Here is a 21,373-nt window from a genome sequence, read left to right on the forward strand (position 1 = left end):
AAAATATAGAGATTCCCAGTGCAGTTAATCACGAAATCTTACCAGGACAAACAATGCGACGCATAAAAAACACAAAATTCACTTCATAAGTTACGATGTCAAGAACATTTTGACAGGATTACGAAGTGCCCTAAACTAGGCATCCAAAACATTCTTTCAGAGCATTCGTGAATGGTGTGCTGTGCCTTCATTTGAAACACAGAACAGCTCTAAATTAAGATAGCGGTTACAAACGGTTATAACTATTTAATGCATAGCGATACTTCATAAAATTTTTGACCATTGCGCTAGCTAGCAAGACAGTGAGTGGACATATACAAGCCACAGCTTGATACCGATTCCACGGATTAAATATTTCAACAAGATCGAGTATGCAAGCTGGCACAATTTTAAACCAACATCTCCAGAAATGTGAAATCGGATGTACTGGACACGAAAGCTCTGTATCCTGCTCTTGGTCACCGAGATCCTCGGTCCTGAAACCCGTTGTTTTCTTTCTGTGGGGTTATCAGAAGGACCTTGAGTATTTGCCTTCGTTGTTGAAAACAGTTCTAGACATTAAAATACGCATTTCTAAGGCGCTCGCCCTCTATCGCTCCTTACATACGTCAGACCGTATGGTGTGGAAGGCATTATCGTTTTGATGTTGTCCGTGTAACCAAGAGAAGTCGTATGGACGGTATAGAGCACTTATAAAATGTATGGGAAAAACTGAACTTTGTTTTAAATTTTTTTAAATTCTGATCGATGTATCGCGTTGAAGTTACAGCCGTTTGTAATGCCTGTAATCATTCTGAAACGTCCCCTTAGAAAAATAAGTGAACAACTGTGCTGATAAACCTCTTACGTTATTTGATTTTTAAACAGCTGAGCAAAACTGAATGTACTCAGACATTACTCTCTCTTCACTTATTCTGATCATCACTAAACTGACACAAAATATTTTTAGCGCAATTCAATCTGACTTTCAATAATCCCTACAAAAGAATGGCCCTGACTAACAATAACCTATACCTTTCATGAATCACTTACCTCACGAAAATCTTCGTTAGTCCAACTACTGCAATAGAGCGAGCGCCAATACTACCAGCTAAGTAAAAGATTCTAACTACTGAAGTCACCAACTACTGATAGGCATAGTTAGCAAATGAAAGATTTTGATAAAGAACAAACAATGTATTTACCTTAGTAGTGTTCAAAAGTCATAATAACAGGAAACATTCCTCACACACAAAGGAAAGATGTTATGTGGACATGTGTCCGGAAACGCTTAATTTCCATGTTAGAGCTCATTTTAGTTTCGTCAGTATCTACTGTACTTCCTCGATTCACAATCAACATGTGTGGGCTGACGATAATCCGCACGCAATTGTGCAATCACGTCATCAACACAGATTTTCTGTGAACGTTTGGGCAGGCATTGTTGGTGATGTCTTGATTGGGCCCCATGTTCTTCCACCTACGCTCAATGGAGCACGGTATCATGATTTCATACGGGATACTCTACGTGTGCTGCTAGAACATGTGCTTTTACAAGTACGACACAACATGTGGTTCATGCATGATGGATGGAGCTCCTGCACATTTCAGTCGAAGTGTTCGTACATTTCTCAACAGATTCGGTGACCGATGGGTTGGTAGAGGCGGACCAATTCCATGGCCTCCACGATCTCCTGACCTCAACCCTCTTGACTTTCATTTATGGGGGCATTTGAAAGCTCTTGTCAACGCAATCCCGGTACCAATGTAGAGACTGTGATACAATACGCCATTCTCCAGGGCTGCATCAACGCATCAGGGATTCCATGCGACGGAGGGTGGATGCATGTATCCTCGCTAACGGAGGACATTTTGAACATTTCCTCCAACAAAGTGTTTGAAGTCACGCTGGTACGTTCTGTTGCTGTGTGTTTCCATTCCATGATTAATGTGATTTGAAGAGAAGTAATAAAATGAGCTCTAACATGGAAAGTAAGCGTTTCTGGGCACATGTCCACATAACATATTTTCTTTCATTGTGTGTGAGGAATGTTTCCTGAAAGTTTGGCCGTACCTTTTTGAAACGTATAATCAGTTCATGACATCCAGTCTTACAAATTTACTCTCTCTGATGGACACACGTCCAGATAATCCGCTCTCAAAACTCCGCCATCTCTCTCCCCACATCCACCACTGCTGGCGGTTCACCTCCAACTGCGCAGCGCTACGCGCTGTTCACATCCAACTGCCCAGCACTAGAATATTCCAACAATGCAAACCAGCCACAGACTGCACACGGCACAGTCAGTGATTTTCATACAGAGCGCTACGTGGCGTTACCAATATAAAAACCTAAACAGCCTACCTACAATTCTAAATTGTCCGCTGTACTTCGGAACGTTAAGATTCTAGTGTGAGTAGTCTGTTGTTGTTTGTTGTTGTGGTCGAGACTGGTTTGATGCAGCTCTCCATGCTACTCTATCTGCGCAAGCTTCTTCATCTCCCAGTACCTACTGCAACCTACATCCTTCTGAATCTGCTTGGTGTATTCATCTCTTGGTCTCCCTCTACGATTTTTACCCTCCATGCTGCCCTCCAATACTAAACTGGTGATCCCTTGACGCCTCAGAACATGTCCTACCAACCGATCCCTTCTTCTGGTCAAGTTGTGCCACAAACTTCTCTTCTCCCCAATCCTATTCAATACTTCCTCATTAGTTATGTGATCTACCCATCTAATCTTCAGCATTCTTCTGTAGCACCACATTTCGAAATCTTCTATTCTGTTCTTGTCTAAACTATTTATCGTCCATGTTATGTGAGTCGTCTACGATGCAGTAAAGCACAATAAAATGGAAACAAAGGATTTGCCTACTGTACACGTGTGGCAAAGGACGGATGTTTTAATATGAGTCTATCTTCACGGTTAGAGAAGAGAATAGTGCTCTTTTTGCGCAGCAGGAGTAGCAGTAAAGCCGGCCGCGGTGGTCTAGTGGTTGTAGGCGCGCAGTCCGGAACCGCGGGACTGCTACGGTCGCAGGTTCGAATCCTGCCTCGGGCATGGATGTGTGTGATGTCCTTAGGTTAGTTAGGTTTAAATAGTTCTAGGGGACAGATGACCATAGAAGTTAAGTCCCATAGTGCTCAGAGCCATTTTTGAGTAGCAGTAAAGTCGGTACAGACAATACCGGGCTCCCATTGGTGTATTCCTGGCGGCAGCAGGCAGGCGCGCTACCTGTCAGATCCCGACTACTTTAAATCGCACTTTGAGCAGACCGAAAGTGAGCAGTGTCCGACAGCGAGGCGACAGGTGTGCGGAAACTGCGGTACGCGGGGGTCCTGGCTTCCAGATCGGCCAGTGGACAGCGGCCGCAGGTTTACGAGGCAGATGGCGGCCGATAGGACGGACGTATGCAAATGCAGTCTCGAGCCGGCAGACAGCTGCTCTAAATCGCGGCGGTGGCAGTGGCGGCGGCGTGCTGCGATGCAGCCTCGGCCTACCTGCTGGTCGCTGGCCGCTCTGCAGGGTGCCGGCTACTTGCTACCCGCCTGACGAAACACAGGCCGGCTGCGGCGGCCGGCCGTTTCCCCCGCCTCCCTTTTCACTTCTCATTCTAATCTGACAGCCCGACGCCGAGCCACTCCGCGTCGGAGCAGCTCTTTCATGCTTTCTCTTTGCCGTGTAACCAGCTGTTGACAGCGCGTTTACGACTGACGTGCGAACGTAATATTTCCTAATGAAGGGATACAATATCAGTGAGCACCTTCATAAAAAGGTAACGGTGGTGATTGGAAATTAGACTACATGACTTTTGCAGCAGTTTCGAAGCTTAATAAAAATGTCTGCAACGAAGAAAAAGAGCCGGCCGGTGTGGCCGAGCGGTTCTAGGCGCTTCAGTCTGGAACCGCGCGACTGCTACGGTCACAGGTTCGAATCCTGCCTCGGGCATGGACGTGTGTGATGTCCTTAGGTTTGTTAGGTTTACGTAGTTCTAAGTTCTAGGGGACTGATGACCTCAGATGTTAAGTCCTATAGTGCTCAGAGCCATTTGATTTCGAAGAAAAAGAACCACTTGGAATCAAACGTATTTGAAGGTGATATTAACTGTAAGAAGGGATTTCAATTGGCACAGTCACCTAAAAGCAGTATTAGGGAAGGAGAATGGTTAACGTATTTGTAAGAAACCTTCTGGGAAACTGAAATGCTTTGTAAAGGAAACCGCAAATAAGACTCTAGCGCGGTCAGCTCTGTTGTTTCAGTTTTTGGAGTAATTACAATGAAATGAACATCCTTAGCTGCTTACAGGCGTTGACATACGTCAACGGGGCAGACGAAAATGTGTGCCCCGACCGGGACTCGAACCCGGTACCTCCTGCTTACATGGCAGACGCTCTATCCATCTGAGCCACCGAGGACACAGAGGAGAGCGCGACTGCAGGGATTTATCTCTGGCACGCCTCCCGCGAAACCCACATTCTCAACGTATTGTGCCGCACTACATTCGTAGTGCCCCCGCCCATTATACTCCTTACTCGCGGCGCGTTGCCGATTCCCGTAAGAGTTCGGGCACTGTTTGTGCATTCGCACAGAAGAAGAAGAAGATGGTAAAGTGGCCGGGGAGCCTTAACTATATACTAAGATGGTATCTGTTCTCTCGGACATGTGTGAGAGAACAAATACCATCTTAGCGTGAATTTGGAGCAATTATCAAGCAGGCATGACACAACAAAAATCGAACAAATCTAAAAACGCGCTGCCAGGGTAGTTACAGTTCGGAGTATCACAAATACTCGCGGAATTTAAATGGAAATCCTTGGTAGAAACGCAATGTAGGTATCATGAAACCCTGGTGGACGAATTTAGAGAACCTGTATTCGATGAACGATGTCACCTTCGTACACTTGGCGTATTCGTCATGTGTATGAGATAAGAGAGGTTCGGGAGAGTGCAGAGTCATATAATCAGTCATTTTTCCCTCACTTAATACGTGAATCTCGTACATATTTTTCTTGTCAGTCTACTGCCCTTCAATGTGTGCTCCTTGTGTTACCCGACAACCCGCTCTCACAACCTCCCCCCGCCATTTGTACTCAAATATACTGACGTACTCTAGTAACGCTGTCAAGATCATCTCTCACATATAACTTCTGCGGCCGAAATTATGTTACGTGGTATTCACTGCTGAAGGAGTTACCTTTGTGTGATGGCGTTCGGCCCGGAGGTAGATCTTTCGAATCTTGGTAGACGAAATCGTTAACGTTCGTTGTGCACGTGTGAAATACCAAACATTTAGATAGCGCTCGTACTCCCTACAGTGGCTTGGGGAGTGTATATGTAGATTTATAATGAGGGCACGAGATTCTGTTTATGATGTTAAGTTCAGCGTATCTGTAAGTCGTGCCGCTATTTTGTAACTGCATACATTTTAAGTATATCAAGTTTAAGAAAGTACGTAGCTGGGGAAAAACTGAAAATAGTGGGCTTAAATCACTTTACAGAGTAGCAATAGTCGAAGATAATAATTATTAATTTCTATTTGTAACTTTTGTGTGTTCTTTTCATTATGTTTACCTATGTTTCCGTTAAATATACTGTACTTGACATTACGGAAAGAATCGCGTTGCCGCTGAAGGCTGCGTAAACTAACTTGAGTCATTTTTAAAATATAACCTTAGGTACATAAATGGAGCAAATCGCACTATATGGATGTAAGTAAACTTTCTGACTTCATAATTTTTTATTATTGGACTGGCATGATCAGTGTTTGGTAAAATAATCGCACTACGTCATCATCAGCTTTTAGGAGCGTAATATATATTCATCTACGTAAACATGTAGCGTGTTATTCACAAAATGGGCTAGAGGAATAGCTGGAAACGTAACCGCTTCCGACACGCAAGCTGCGATTCACAATTAAGTGCCTGGCAGGAGGTTCATCGGATTACAAGTAAATGAAGAAAAGCCCTTTGTCGCAACTAACAGAATTGATTCATAATTCAGTCCCCAAACAAAGTTCACAAGAAAACAAAACAGCACATGTATAACTCAACCACGTTATAACTGCACTTGGCCGTTATTGGAAACAGGCTGTAACATTGCCGTAAAGAAATGTGAATAAGGAGAAGGTATCAACCGGTCAGTGCTTGCAGATCAGTTGTGCGTATACTGCCAACCCCGATACTGACCGGCGACAAGCCGAACGAAACGCCCTAATCCCAAGTCCAATAATACTGTGGTCAAGTAATACAGGCCGGCCGATGTGGCCGAGCGGTTCTAGGCGCTACAGTCTGGAACCGCGCGACTGCTACGGTCGCAGGTTCGAATCCTGCCTCGGGCATGGATGTGTGTGATGTCCTTAGGTTAGTTAGGTTTAAGTAGTTCTAAGTTCTAGGGGACTGATGACCTGAGATGTCCCATAGTACTCAGAGCCATTTGAACCATTTTTGAAGTAATACAGGGACGAACACACAACGACTACATAAACATCTTTTTTTGTGTGGTTAGAAGTTGTGTACCTTGGCTAGAGTGGTTGTTAAAAATATGTTCAGCATTTCTGTGTGTATTTTTACAATGAACGGACGTGCAAAATTTTCTTATACAGTGCTGCGAAGTGGATAATCACTGCTCTCTCTCTCTCTCTCTCTCTCTCTCTCTCTCTCTCTCTCTCTCTCTCTCTCTCTCTCTATGGGGAAGAGGGCTGTTCGTCCGAGTGCCACACATTAAGGTGTTGGCAGAGTAAACAACTGAAGATTCTAAGTCAATGTAATAAGAAGTTGAGGCCATTTATGACAGGTATTTTGATACTAGCAAACTCAAGCCATCGAAACCCATAGGGTATTTACAGATGGCCTAGAATCATGGAATTTGGCAAGAAGCAAGGTTTTACAGCAGAAGTAAAGCAAATAATCAGAAAATTGTTGATTTGTAATTATATCACACGAAACAAATAATTCTTTTGTCATTCGTTATCCGACTTCAGTCCTCGAAAGTCTTAGCATTTCCAGGACCGATATCTTGCCAGTATCAAATTCGATAACAAGGATAGGTTCTGCATTCCCGGGGTGGATTAACTGTCTATACAGTGTGTTCGAAAATTCCCGTTACCAACTTCTAGCACTTGTAGAGGGGGAGTGAGTATATAATATTTTTAGTAGGAACCCATCTCCGGAAACGTGCCGTTTTCGTTCTACGACGGCTTCCGTCCAGATGTTTAACTCATTCACTACTGCTTGAAGAACTGAATTAGGCGAGTGCAGCACAATTATTTGGTAACAATTCGAAAGGAAAGATTACGCAACATCCATTTAAGAAGTAATCATATTTGTTTTTATTAACACTTGAACATTACGTGTTTACATTATTGCAAATCACAAAAGAACCCAGCATACTGTACGTACGGACCGTACTGATGCATTACAACAACGACTCGATATGGCGACTACCAACGGCGTCACAGACATTGTACCTGCGAAGCGTATTCTGGTACTCTCCATCCCTCTTGGTGTCTCTTCATTTCCTAGTGTAGCGGCCAAAAATCGTGCCAGCAGATGTTCCTATGTCTCTACAGGAGTTTCGTAAAGTAAACTTAGCGTACGCACAAGAAGAAGTCGCCGGCCGCTGTAGTCGAGCGGTTCTAGGGCTTCAGTCCGGAACCACGCGACTGCCACGGTCGCAGGTTCGAACCCTGCGTCGGGCATGGATCTGTGTGATGTCGTTAGGTTAGTTAGGTTTAAGTAGTTCTAAGTTCTAGGGGACTGATGACCTCAGATGTTAAGTCCCATAGCGCTCAGAGCCATTTGAACCAGTCTGAACAAGTAGCAGTCCACAGGAGGTAAACCCGGCGATTGCGGCGGACACGCGGTGGGACCACTTCTGCGTGTCCATCTTTCACCATATGCTGTGTTGAGGTGTCTCCGAACCACACGTGAGAATCGAGATGGTACATCCTCATGCTGAAACCACATTTCCTGACGGACATTCAGTGGCACGTCATCCTATGTATCCTACTGCGAACCACGACAAGCAACTCTTGAGACTTTTCTCTTTCCTTCAGCACAAGTAGATGAGTTAAACATCTGAATTTGAACCGTCCTACAATTTCCTCTTCCACGGCACGTTTCTAGACATGAGTTCCTATTCAAGATACTACATAGTCACTCATATCTACAAGTCCTAGAAGTCCGTTAAGGGGGGTAGGACGTCAAACGGGCCGAGTTGGAGCAGGAGAGCCACCACAGGACATTTTATTTTCTACTCTCTATACTTTTACAAATCAAGTCATAAAACTTTGTCAGCATGACCAGGAAGGATTCAGGATTCACTCGTAGCAGTGCAAGTGCAAAAACATAACAAAATAAAATTTTTAGATATGAAATTTCATCATTTTTTCACTTACTGTTGGTTGCATTTGTTGCTATAGGTACATTTTTCTTCACAAATAAGAGAATTCTTTGATGAATTTTGCACAGCATACAAACCATACTTACAGGTGTGTGAAACTCTAGAATTTTCCAAATCTATTAAAAACTGTGGTAAAAATTGAGATATTTAACTACAAAATTTGATTTTTTCTAAACATAAAGTTTAAAACGTAACAGCTCATTCATTTTTTCATAAATTAAATAGATTCTAGAGTTTCGGACACCTGTAAGTATGGTTTGTATGCTGTGCAAAATTCATCGAACAGTCTCTCTTACTTATGAAGAAAAGTGTACCTATAGCAACAAATGCAGCCAATAGTAAGTGAAAAAAAATGATGAAATTTCACGTGTTAAAAAAAATATTGTTATGTTTTTGAACTTCCGCTGCTACGAGTGTGAATCCTTCCTGGTCATGCTGATAAAGTTTTATGAATTTACTTGTAAAAGTATAGACAGTGGAAATTAAAATGTCCTGTGGTGCCCCTCCTGCTCCAAGTCGGCCCGTTTGACGTCCTACCCCCCCCCCCCCCCCCCCCTTAAGGGAACTCAAGAATCACACCCTATATACATAATAAAGTTTATACGTCTGAGCCCGAGTCCTACTCACACGTGACTTTTTTTTTTAGTCCCTAAAATGTATACAAACAGTGCGCCACTGCACAGTGTTGTGGGCTCCTCGTTCACAGTATGTTTCGGTCATGCTACTGCAATGTGTACGTTCCCTGTCTTCTTTCCGATTTGTTTCTGACAGTGCCTAGATTTCATTGTTTTTAAATCTGTGACTGTTTTGCTGTCGTAGCTGTCTAGTTTACTGTTCGTACGAGCCCGCACGACTTGTGCCCGCGCTCAGTGTGCGCTCCTCTCTGCCGGCAGGCTGTTCGGCGTGCGGCGGTGCGCGCGCTGCCACGCGGCCATCCTGCCCACGGAGCTGGTGCTGCGCGCCCGCGACCTGGTCTTCCACGTGCACTGCTTCAAGTGCGCCGCGTGCGACGCGCTGCTCACCAAGGGCGACCACTACGGGATGCGCGACGCGGCCGTCTTCTGCCGGCTGCACTACGAGCTGCGCTGCGAGGCGCCGCCCGCCCCCGCGCCCGCCCCCGGCCCGCTGCCGGCGCCGCCCCCGCACTTCGCGCCGCCCGCCTGCCCGGCCCCTCCGCCGCCGCCGCCACCGCCGCCCCCGCCCCCGCCGCCGACGCAGCAGCCGCCGTTCCCGTCGCCCGAGTTCCTCCCGCACGCGCACCCCCACCCGCACCACCACGGCCACGCTCACCCCCACACGCACACGCACACGCACCCGCACGTCCACCCCCACCCGCACGCGCACCACCCGCACGGCTTGGCCGGGCCGCCGCCCCTGTCCGTCCCGACGCCGCCCGCGGCGGCGCCGCCCCCCGTCCACGACCCCAGCAAGCTCGGCTTCTTCAACGGCGGCGGGGGCGGCGGCGCGACGACGGCGCGCCAGAAGGGCCGGCCGCGGAAGCGCAAGACCAAAGAGCTCGAGCACATGACCGCCAGTCTCGGTGAGTACCCGCTACCTGCTGCTGCTGCAACACTTTGTGAACGCTCACTCGAACCCGTGTAGTCCTGCACTGAACCAGAGAGCCAGTTAACACGAGGCTCGTAAACCTACGATGTTGTTGTTGTTGTGGTCTTCAATCCTGAGACTGGTTTGATGCAGCTCTCCATGCTACCCTATCCTGTGCAAGCTTCATCTCCCAGTACCTACTGCAACCTACATTCTTCTGAATCTGCTTAGTGTATTCATCTCTTGGTCTCCCTCTACGATTTTTACCCTCCACGCTACCCTCCAATGCTAAATTTGTGATCCTTTGATGCCTCAGAACATGTCCTACCAACCGGTCCCTTCTTCTTGTCAAGTTGTGCCACAAACTCCTCCCCAATTCTATTCAGTAACTCCTCATTAGTTATGTGATCTTCCCATCTAATCTTCAGCATCCTTCTGTAGCACCACATTTCGAAAGCTTCTATTCTCTTCTTGTCCAAACTATTTATTGTCCATGTTTCACTTTCATACATAGCTAATCATAAAGCTTTAATTGATAAGGTTTTGACAAACTGCCTGTTGGCTTCTGCCACGAGTTCTCATACGGACGCTTTTTTGATAACAGCACGAGTGGCTAGTATTCTCAATGCTTTCCCCTCCATTGCTGGTGGTGGACTGGAGTCGAACTCGCGAATTCACTCATTGCGAAGGAAACCATTGCAGTAATGACACTAACATTACTAGGAAAGCGCCAACGTATGCAGGCAGATAGGCTTCTCTTAAGTTTTGTAAGTCACCTGGCAAAACGGCACAGTGACATTTCCAGGTGGTTCATCTACATCTACATTTATGCTCCGCAAGCCAACCAACGGTGTGTGGCGGAGGGCACTGTACGTGCAACTGTCATTACCTCCCTTTCCGGTTTCAGTCGCGTATGGTTCGCGGGAAGAACGACTGCCGGAAAGCCTCCGTGCTACGTACTGCTGCGCAACTGGCTGAAATGATTAAAATACAAGTACTCATGGTGCAGCACTTTAACTTGATGAAAATGTTGAAATTTCACAAATGTGTAGCTCGGGTTTCCACTTTGGAAAAATACATAGGGGGAAGTTAGTGTATCCAGAGCTTCTGAAAGGGTCAAGGGACTGATTTGGTGATGTAGAGATGATGATGATGTTCGGATTTTGGGGCGCTCAACTGCGCGGTTATCAGCGCCCGTACAAATTCCCAACCTTTTCACAGTCCAATCTTGCCACGTGCGTGAATGATGATGAAATGATGAGGACGACACAAACACCCAGTTATCTCGAGGCAGGTGAAAATCACTGACCCCGCCGGGAATCGAATCCGGGACCCCGTGCTCGGGAAGCGAGAACGCGACCGCGAGACCACGAGCTGCGGACTGATTTGGTGATGTAGCAGTGCAGATAATTAATGGGGCTCCGCAAGTGAACGTTACCAGCTGATCCACGGAGTAGCACGTCACGTAATTTCCCTCACGTACCGTACATCGCGAAAGGGGTGTGGGTTCTGAGCACTATGGGACTTAACTTCTGAGGTCATCAGTCCCCTAGAACTTAGAACTACTTAAACCTAACTAACTTATGGACATCAGACACATTCATGCCCGAGGCAGGATTCGAACCTGCGACCGTAGCGGTCGCGCGGTTCCAGACTGTAGCGCCTAGAACCGCTCGTCCACCTCGGCCGGCTGTGGGTTCATACCGCGGTCGCGATGCCACGGAGACTCCGAGGCTCGGGGAGAGGGAATGTTTCACATATTAGGCTCGAAAGGTGCACCCTGGTGAGAGATGTCAGTTTCACACGACATGCCTCGCCATACCACCACTTCTCGGTCGGGGGAGTTCTTGCGCGGGCTTCTTACCGGAAGTGGATACAGCGGCAGCGGTGAGGGCAGCCCGCGTTGTGCGCGCCCGAGGGTGACGCCGCCCGAAAAAGCGAGCGGGGGGTGGGCGCTGTCGGCCGCACACGCGCCCAGCGTGACGCGTGTGGTGGCGGCAGAAAAACACGGCAGGCACCCTCCGTCCGCAGTGTTTGTCCAGCGGTCGGCAAGAAGTCCCGCCGTGCTCGGCAGGCCGGAAAGGAAGGAAGCCGCTGGCACGGAACGCGTGGCGTGGGCGCTGCCCACAGGCTGTGGCGGCGACCCACAGCCTGGGGTGGCGCTTGAGGCTTCATACCGCCACGGCGACTGTGCCGGCCACGCGCGCATCATACGGGGATGGACGACATGTAACGCAACTGCACTGAAGCGCCAGAGAAACTCGTATAGGAAAGCGTATTCAAATACAGAGGTATGTAAACAGACAGAATACTGCGCTGCGGTCGGCACCCGTCTCTATAAGACAACAAGTGTCTGGGCAGGTGTTAGATCGCTTACTGCTGCTGCAGCCGGCCGGTGTGACCAAGCCGTTCTAGGCGCTACAGTCTGGAACCGCGCGACCGCTACGGTCGCAGGTTCGAATCCTGCCTCGGGCATGGATGTGTGTGATGTCCTTAGGTTAGTTAGGTTTAAGTAGTTCTAAGTCCTAGGGGACTGATGACCACAGATGTTAAGTCCCATAGTGCTCAGAGCCATTTTTATACGAAAATTTCGTCTGTAAGGGACGGCGTTATGAGGGCTGCGACTGTTGATGAATACAAATACAAAACAATCAGAATATAAAAGAGAGAATTCGGTATGGATTGCGAAATACAACTGGAGATCAGAGTGATTATGCAACAGCAAGTATAATACCAAATTTCATATACAAACGTTACAACAAAAGGAGCTTTGTATGTTTGAGGATCTTCTTGGCACAAATGGACGAGATTAGTGTTTAATGTCCCGTCGACAACGAGGTCATTAGAGACAGAGCACAAGCGAGGGTTAGGGAAGGATGGAGAAGGAAATCGGCAGTGCCCTTTCAAAGGACCCACGCCGGCATTTGCCTGACGCGATTTAGGGAAATCGCGGATAACCTAAATGAGGATGGCCATACGCGGGCCTGAATCATCGTCCTCCCGAATGCGAGTCCAATGTGCTGACCACTGCGCCACCTCCGTCGGTCCTTGCATAACTCAGGAGCAATATGTGCACGTCAAATTAGTCAGTGATAACAAAAATTTGCGATCATAGGCCGTTTCAATTTCCACATATTGGAAATCAATAGATAGCTGTGCTGTTGTCTTCAAGGTGACTGTGTGACCTCTTAACGAATCAGGAGCATTTGTTGGAAGGATCATCGTCAATTTCACAGAGTTTTTGAAACCCAGGTAAGAGGTTCAGGATAGAAAACGATCAAACATCAACACGTGGGAGGGAGACCCATCAGATAGTTCGTCGTTTTCACCAAATTAATATTTATTTAAGAAAAACATACTCATCAACTAAAATTCCAGGTTAATAACAACATGAAAACCATTAGAACTATAGTGACATAAAGAGACATACTACTGAAATTTACCAATATAAGCAAAAGGAAACAGTGTTCAATAAACACAAAGCCTCTGAGTTTATGGGCAGTAAGAATGAAATTTGAATCGTTCAGTAATTTACAAAAGTTCATGAGTTAATCCCGCTAAACTCCACGGCCTACAACCGGGGTGGCAGTCGCGCAACCCAGGTATAGCTCCAAGGAATAAACAACCTCTCAACATTTGCTTGGTATGACAGACGACGCGGCAAAGCGCTCACGCAGCAATAACTTACCCCTCGGGCGTTGGGCTGGATGCCGCCAAGGTAACGACCCAGAAGTCACGGTTGCAAACACCAATGTACTCTCGCTTGTTTTGCAATCAGCTGTGAACATAAATCACACGCGAGGCAGCACCCTCAAACTATAACAGAATCTACACTCAGAAATGATTGCTCTTGCTTCAGCAATTTAAGTACAACTCGAAACTTTAGATAAAACATATAGTTAAAGCCATTCGCCTTCACAAGGCTTTCAATCAGGTCAGGGGAAACTTGCCAAGATTGACAGATATAATTGAATGGATTTTGTCGTACACAATAAATACATACCCCTCTGTCTAGGTAAGTTGATAGGCGAGTACATGTAACCGACAAAGTGCAGGTACAAATAGAGCAGTTGCAGTTAAACCTCCCCCACCTCCTTGAGGAATGAATCAGAATTGCTGAAACGCTTTAAGAAACACTGGTTAAGGTGAGCTTAAGCAAAGCAGAAAATTTCACTCAGTAGTAGTTCAATTGTGACTGAAACACACGAACGTAGGTTAGAATAAATACACTATACTAAATCACAATTAGATTTCAAATTCATACCCAGTACATGGTACAGTAGCATGACATTGCCACCGGGTACAGTGCCACTAACCGATATTACCACTTCAGTTCATAACATTGCACCCAAGCGGGTGCATACAAGCTGTTTACCAATCAACAAAATCACGTGGCTTCAAAGAAGACGCACTAACAACCATTGACCATTCTCAAGCCAAGGCACACTGCAGAACAAACAAATACACATTACTCACTGAAAAAGGCACAATAACATTGCCCCAATTTTAATTTAAACAATAGAGCCACAGGGCTAGAATATCAATAGGCAGTATGTTACGGTACACTCTCCCCACCGTCAAATATCCTTTTAACTCCTTTTCAAATAACAGAAGGAGGTCCCCATCACCAGACTTCCAGAGCAGGACCCTCGTCGCCTTGCTTAGCCGCTGCCGAACTTTCGACAAGTGGCTCGGTGATCCGGTTGGGTACATGAGTTGTCAAACCCAAATCGGCCCAACCAAACCCCTTCGCCAGGCACTGGTGCTCCAGCCTCCTCCTTCCGTCACGTGCCGTTCACAGCCCAGGAGTTGACTATCGATACCGGTTCCAGAGGTGGGTAGGCCAGCAAACCGAGCCCCCACGGCTCAGTTTTTGCAGTAAGCAGTTGCGCTGAGCTTCGGAGAAACTGCAGCAAAACAGCAAGTGATTGACGTGTCCTTGATTCCTTTCTCAGAAACGATAGTCCTTGAAACCTGTGCCATGTGAGTTGGAGGGAGTGGCTGCTACGCATTCATTCCAATGGAGTTATCAGCTTCCTTCTCGCGTAAAATTTTCGAAACCGGATTACTGTTTGGACCGCAGCCAAGTACCGACCATCATGGCATATTGAAAGGCACCAGTCTTTTTGTCTCGGCCAGCTGGAGCATCCGTAACTTGAAATCAAACGTTATATTCCATTCAGGATGACATTCACTTTTCACGTATGGACAGATCCAGTCCAGTCTGGGAAGGCGTACTCTGCAGTGGAAAAGTACAGGGCCATATCAATAGTTCTGAGAACAGTAGTGTTTGATCCCCATTTTCTGCCAGTGGATTTCTTCAAAATACGTATTGCTCCTCGTTTGTCCTTTCGTAACAGCTTGACTGCAGTGATTTCTATAGGTCAAAGACATCTCGAGGAGGCACGGTAACAGGGAACCGCCCTGTGCAATACAAGTTCCAAGATGCTGCAACTTCTGGCGCGTATATTGTAGAAAGGATTGCACATCACAAAGGCCAGTCTGAAATCTGAAGCAAATTTATCTTTCTTCTATTCCTTAGCGGTTATGCAGTCTAGTACCAGTCCTCTTTTTCAGGATTTGGTAAATTTAGTTTTTATTCTTTAATTTTGTAACCGAATACCCTATCTGACTCCACAGATTTCGAGGTCACCAAAGGGAGGGATGCCCTGTGCTCCCTCTCTCAGTGAATCGTGTAAAATTTTGATGTCTGAGTTATCGTATTGCAACTGTTTGCGTGTTGTGTTCTCTGAGGAAGTTGAGCAGCAGCCTAGTGCCTGTCCAAACGAGCTTGGGAAACCGCCAAAAAACCATACTCATGTTGACCCGTACACGATACCGCCATCGTTAATCTCCCCCCCCCCCCCCACCGGATTCGATCCAGGTCCGTCCCACCTCCCTGCCATAAGCTATGGCGCTGCGCTTTATGCTCTACGAACAGGTCAGCTGAAACGTACAGCAAATTTAGTTCAAATACCCACACACACACCTCCAGGACATCAGGAACAGTTACAGCTGAAATGGGATCTCCTTAATTCGGCTTACATTATCAATAACGCACACTCCCGAAGCCCTTCCCAATAATCACTCATAATGTGATGATAGCAGGCTTTTTGTTTGGTTATCTTGAGCGGGAAGATTGACTGTTGGCGTTACTGGTGAACTCCATGTGAAACGTCCCCTTTGAAAAATTTATACACGACTGTGCTTAAACTGACACACAATATTTTTAGCGCAACGCAATCTGACTTCCAAAAATCCTTACAAAAGAATGGCCCTGTCTAACATTAACCTATACGTTTCACAAATCACTTACCTCACAAAAATCTTCGTTACTCGAACTACTGCAATACAGCGAGCGCCACTACTTCCAGCTAAATAAAAGATTCAAACTACGGAAGGCACTAACTACTGATAGGGATAGTTAGCAAATGAAAGATTTTGATAGAGAACAAACAATGTATTTACCTCAATAGTGTTCAAAGGTCATAATGTGTATAGCAGTTCATGACATCCAGTCTTACAAATTTCAAAACTCCGCCATCTCTCTCCCCACATCCACCACTGCTGGTTATTTTGCTGCCCAAATAGCAAAACCTATCCACTACTTCAAGTACCTCGTTTCCTAAACTAATTCCCTCAGCATCACCTTATTTAATTCGACTACATTCCATTATCCTTTCGTTGCTTTCGTTGATTTTCACCTTACGTGCCCCGTTCAAGATGCTGTTCATTCCGTTTATTTGCCCTTCCAAGCCATTTGCTGTCTCTGAAAGTTTTCATTTCTTCTCCCTGAACTTTAATTCCTACTCCAAATTTTTCTTTGGTTTCCTTTTACTGCTTGCTCAGTGTACACATTAAATGACATCGGGGATATGCTACAGCCCCGTTTCACTCCCTTCTCAATCACTACTTCCTGTTCATCCCCCTCACCTCTTATAACTGCCGTCTGGTTCCTGTACCAGTTATTTAGCCTTTCGCTTCCTGTATTTTACCCATGCTATCTTCAGAATTTGAAAGAGAGCACTCCAGTCAACATTGTCGGAACCTTCTCTAAGTCTACAAATGCTATAAACATAGGTTTGCCTTTCTTACCTCTACAAGTCTTATTGACAGTTGTGCCTGGTAAAAGTGTAAAATGTAGTTGTTCCTCTTTCTGAGAAATACAGAGGTGTGAGGTATTTTGTGTGTCCTCCTTGACACTGGGGCAGGAGCATTCAAATCTCGAAGCGTCTCCGGAGACAGACTATAGGAAGAACGAGGGATGTGCAGCTTGACGTTTTCTGACTTGTGAGACCCATTCGTGGTGAGTGGTCACGCGTAAGGTCGCGGCTTCTCACAGATAAAACTTCTGGGCCAACGCAGCGCAGCGCGGATAGTTGCGAAACGCTCTAGACCGAGGTTCGATCGCAGTTTTGAACTCGTTTCCAAACGTAGAGCCTATGGAGTACTGTTTAAGTGTAGGCCGTAATAAAAATCGCAGTCAATCGGCAGCTTTGGACTTCGTGGTTTGTCGCTGTTTTTGTCGTTGATGGAAGCTGTTAGTAGAGACGCGTGGGTCACTAGAGGTGTTCTTCAGTGACTTGGACTCAGTTCCTTCTGCAACTCAAACGCAGAACGTAGCTTTTGCTGCACTCAAACATGGGTGTGCTGCTATGGTGCATACGACGGATCTCGGGGTGAAATTGTACACAGTGAAGACATATAATTACAATTAAGGAAGAGTGGTTAGAGAGTCCCAATCGTAGTTTGCACTGCATAAGTTTGCCAAATAAAAGAAGCGAATGCCTGGAATTCCCTTTAAGGAAGGTCGCCGCTCATTGCATCCTAACCTGTCTCCTATAAATTTTACGCTGCCTCTGTATTGTCGCCGCGCGGGATTAGCCGAGCGGCCTAGGCGCTACAGTCATGGACTGTGCGGCTGGTCCCGGAGGAGGTTCGAGTCCTCCCTTGGGCATGGGTGTGTGTGTTTGTCCTTAGGATAATTTAGGTTAAGTAGTGTGTAAGCTTAGTTACTGATGACTTAGCAGTTAAGTCCCAAAGATTTCACACACATTTGAACATTTTTTTTTCTGTATTGTCCTCGCTGCATGTGGACGCAGTGAAATAACAGCGAAACTTATAAACCGACTGAGCCTACAGAACAGGTGAAATGAGTCTAGAGCGGGAAGTACTCCTCGCATAACGATCAGAAGCATTAATGTCCCAGTGCCAGGTATTGCAGACATTATCTCGCTGTCCTTGCTACACTTCGACTCGTCTGAGATTCTTTTCTCTGCTGTAGAGTGAAAATTCTCATTAATTCAGCACATCAATTATCGCGGAAACAGCAGCATAACTAGACTGCATTAGTTAAGATCGGCAATGAAAGAATGATAATGGACGTCAAGGGCAATGTGGTGACGCGCTCGGTAAATGTGCAGGTATTTCATTTTCAAGAAAATATTTTTTTGCTGAAATCCTTGCAGTTTTCTGTGGAAATGCAGTCGCCATCAAGATTTTTTTCATGGAATCTTGCTCAACGTGTGTGTACCGTCGTACGCAGAAAATTTTTTGTAGAGTTACTCTTGTTCGTAGTCTGAGACGGTTCTCGTTCGCTCGTCCCACGATGATTCTGCACCAGAAGGTTCAAATGGCTGTGGGCACTATGGGGCTTAACATCTGAGGTCATAAGTCCCCTAGAACTTAGAACTACTTAAACCTAACAGACTTAAGGGCATCACACACATCCATGCCCGAGGCAGGATTCGAACCTGCGACCGAAGCGGTCGCGCGGTTCCAGACTGAAGCGGCCGGCGCTCCAGAAGCGTTGGATGGTGTGATATGCCTACTGAATGTCACTTTCTCCATTTTGGGCAGGACATTCATACACGCTCCATGAGAACATATCGATAACATCACCCAATAAAAACCGAAAAGCAAGAACAGTAGTCGGTTTTACTCCCAACTTAGAAGGTAGAAATAAATTAAACTTACACATTATCGATATTTTTAAACACATAGTAGCTGCCACCTACAGAAATACCGTTAAAGGTTAAAATATTAGTTTAAAGCCATTTCAGGCTCCATCTACTTCACTGAGTAAGTAGATGTAAATTTCGACTTAACTGTGTAATAACTACCACACAATACGCTACATTAAATGTTTTTTCCGTCTTTCTTCATTAAGGGACGTTTAGTGCCTAGTAAGATGTATTAAGAATAACTGTACCCCTCGTCTCAAGTTGAGCCTGAAATACTTGAAAGTATTAATGAAAAACTTAATCGGTATTTGATTAAGCGTCTGATTACAGCTGCCTGTAAAGTAGAAATGGTCTTTGAAACGTGTCGTGATGGTTTGCAACTCACGCAGGTACAACGGTAGTTTTTCCTATACACGGTGTTTCAGAAGTGATGGTCAATATTCAGGGTTACGATAGAAGTTAACATGGGATCTAAAAGGCATATCTTACAAGCAATTCTTGATCTTCGATACTGTGAAATAAATCTCTTCTTTTGCAAGCTATTTGCTTTTAATATTTTGGGAAGTATGGGTATGGACCAAAACAAGAAAAAATTGCCCAGTAAAGATGCATACCTTAAAAGTTATGAGCACTTGTTCGTTAAAAGAATTGTTTTTCAAAGTAGCGAAGATGAACAAGTGCTCATAGCTCTTAAGGTATGCATTTTAGAGCACTGGAAATTTTCCCAATATGTTGTAAGTATTGTTCATCTATCTGTAATCCCTATCAGGTAGGACTGATAGAGGAGAATATCCAACGAAGATCGTTCAGCTGGCGAGGGAGCGTTACGGAGATGCTAAACCAACTCCGCTGACAGACGTTACAAGAGAGGCATTGTGCATCACGGAGAGATTTACCATTGAAATTTCGGGACAGCACTTTTCAGGAGGAGTCGGTATTATTTCCTCTCACATACATCTCGCATATTGAACATCAGGAGAACATTCGAGAAATTAGTGCCAATACAGATGCTTACCGACAATAATTCTTCGCACGCACTATTCGCGAGTGGAACAGGCTTGGAGAGATCAGATAGTGGTACCAAAAGTACCCTCCGCCACACATCATTAGTTGGTTTGCGGAGTATGGTGAAGATGTAGATATGGAAAGCAGAGAGCGTGTAGTAGAAAAGATTTGTTTCACAGCACCGAAGATCAAGAATTGCTTATAGCTCTTAAGACCTTGTTTGATTGACTTTTTTTGTTTCGAATGCTCATTCCTGTCATATCTCTGAATATTGACCACCACTTCTGAAACACCCGGTATATCATTTAATGAAACTGAGAATGAAGTTGGCTGGAGCGAATGACGAAAGAAACTGGTGTTTGTGATGATTCTTACTACTCGTTTATGATGGCAAAGTACAATGTGGTGTAGTTTAATCACGCCAAACATGAGCTCGTCAGAATTTACAATCATGTTCTCTTGTTCTCTGAAGCAAAGAAACTTCAAGTTCTCCGAGTGATAAAGAGAGACAGCTTAATGTGAAACGCAGGGCGTCATCTGATCGTAGCGCGGGAGTCCGCGCTACCTGTCTCCACGGATCGCAGCGTGTGTTTGTTTAGTACTCTTTTGCCTCGACTCGCCGGTTTCTTTTTGTCTTACATCCGTTTTGACATCTTCAATTGGGCTATCCGCAAGCACTGCGGTGGAAACAGATCCTTCCAGCTGCAGCAAAACATGCCGGTGATTGAGACTATCATCCCGGTAAACTACTTTCGGCGGGCGGGGAGAGGAGAAAAAAGGAAATACGGAAACCGCGATGCGGCCGCAGAAGCGGTGCGTGCGAGCTCTGCCGGGGCAATCAGGGTGGCGTGTTTTGTCAACACGTGGGGCGGGCACCGCCACCGCAGCGCCGGACGTGTCTGCCCCGAGGTGGCGTAGCGTGGCGGGGAAAAAGCGGCCAGCACACGCGCTACCTGCCCACCACAGCCCCGCAGCCGTGTTCTGCCAACACCGACTCAAAGGAAGGCCTCGGCGCTTGTTGGTGACGTCACGTCAGCTAGGCACGGCGAACGACAGGTCTGTTGCAGGCAGAAACGCCTGGGCGTGCTTATCACTATAAAAAAAAATGGGTCAAATGGCTCTGAGCACTAGGGAACTATATTTACTTGATCCATTTTGTTATCGAAACTTACCAACCCCCTTACAATGAACTCATTTCTTTTATTGATTTATTTTCATTTGACATCGTCACTGGAAATGTGAACTAATTTACATGTGTAAATGTCCAACTGTTGCCAGTCATTAGACTACAGTCGTTTTCAACGAAAGGAATCCTAAACAGGAAACAAAATAGCTTCATACATCGAAAATACTGCTGAGCTTAAACTTTTTTAAACATGACCATTAGAAAAGATAAACAAATTTTATATGATAAAACAAGTATCTCTCTTTTGCCTCTTCTTCTGTCCCCAACCCCCTCCCCCAACGTGTACAACCAAGA

At 45.9% G+C, this 21,373-nt stretch overlaps 1 protein-coding gene and 1 non-coding gene across 2 annotated transcripts in view; one reads left to right on the forward strand and one right to left on the reverse strand.

Moving 5' to 3' along the window:
• The window catches only part of LOC126188361 (protein apterous-like), a gene marked incomplete at its 5' end in the record, with an annotated part of 351,323 nt that overhangs the window by 223,647 nt on the left and 106,303 nt on the right, over window positions 1-21,373 (forward strand). The window contains 3 exons of the mRNA XM_049929960.1: window positions 9,274-9,511; window positions 9,602-9,658; window positions 9,770-9,920. Of these exons, the coding sequence (XP_049785917.1) occupies window positions 9,274-9,511; window positions 9,602-9,658; window positions 9,770-9,920 (446 nt within the window). The remainder of the gene's footprint in view (window positions 1-9,273; window positions 9,512-9,601; window positions 9,659-9,769; window positions 9,921-21,373) is intronic.
• Trnat-ugu (transfer RNA threonine (anticodon UGU)) lies at window positions 4,322-4,395 on the reverse strand. Its single transcript has one exon. It is a non-coding gene; the product is annotated as a tRNA-Thr (tRNA).

This window comes from Schistocerca cancellata, chromosome 5 (genome assembly GCF_023864275.1).
Source record: "Schistocerca cancellata isolate TAMUIC-IGC-003103 chromosome 5, iqSchCanc2.1, whole genome shotgun sequence".
Classification (NCBI taxonomy): domain Eukaryota; kingdom Metazoa; phylum Arthropoda; class Insecta; order Orthoptera; family Acrididae; genus Schistocerca; species Schistocerca cancellata.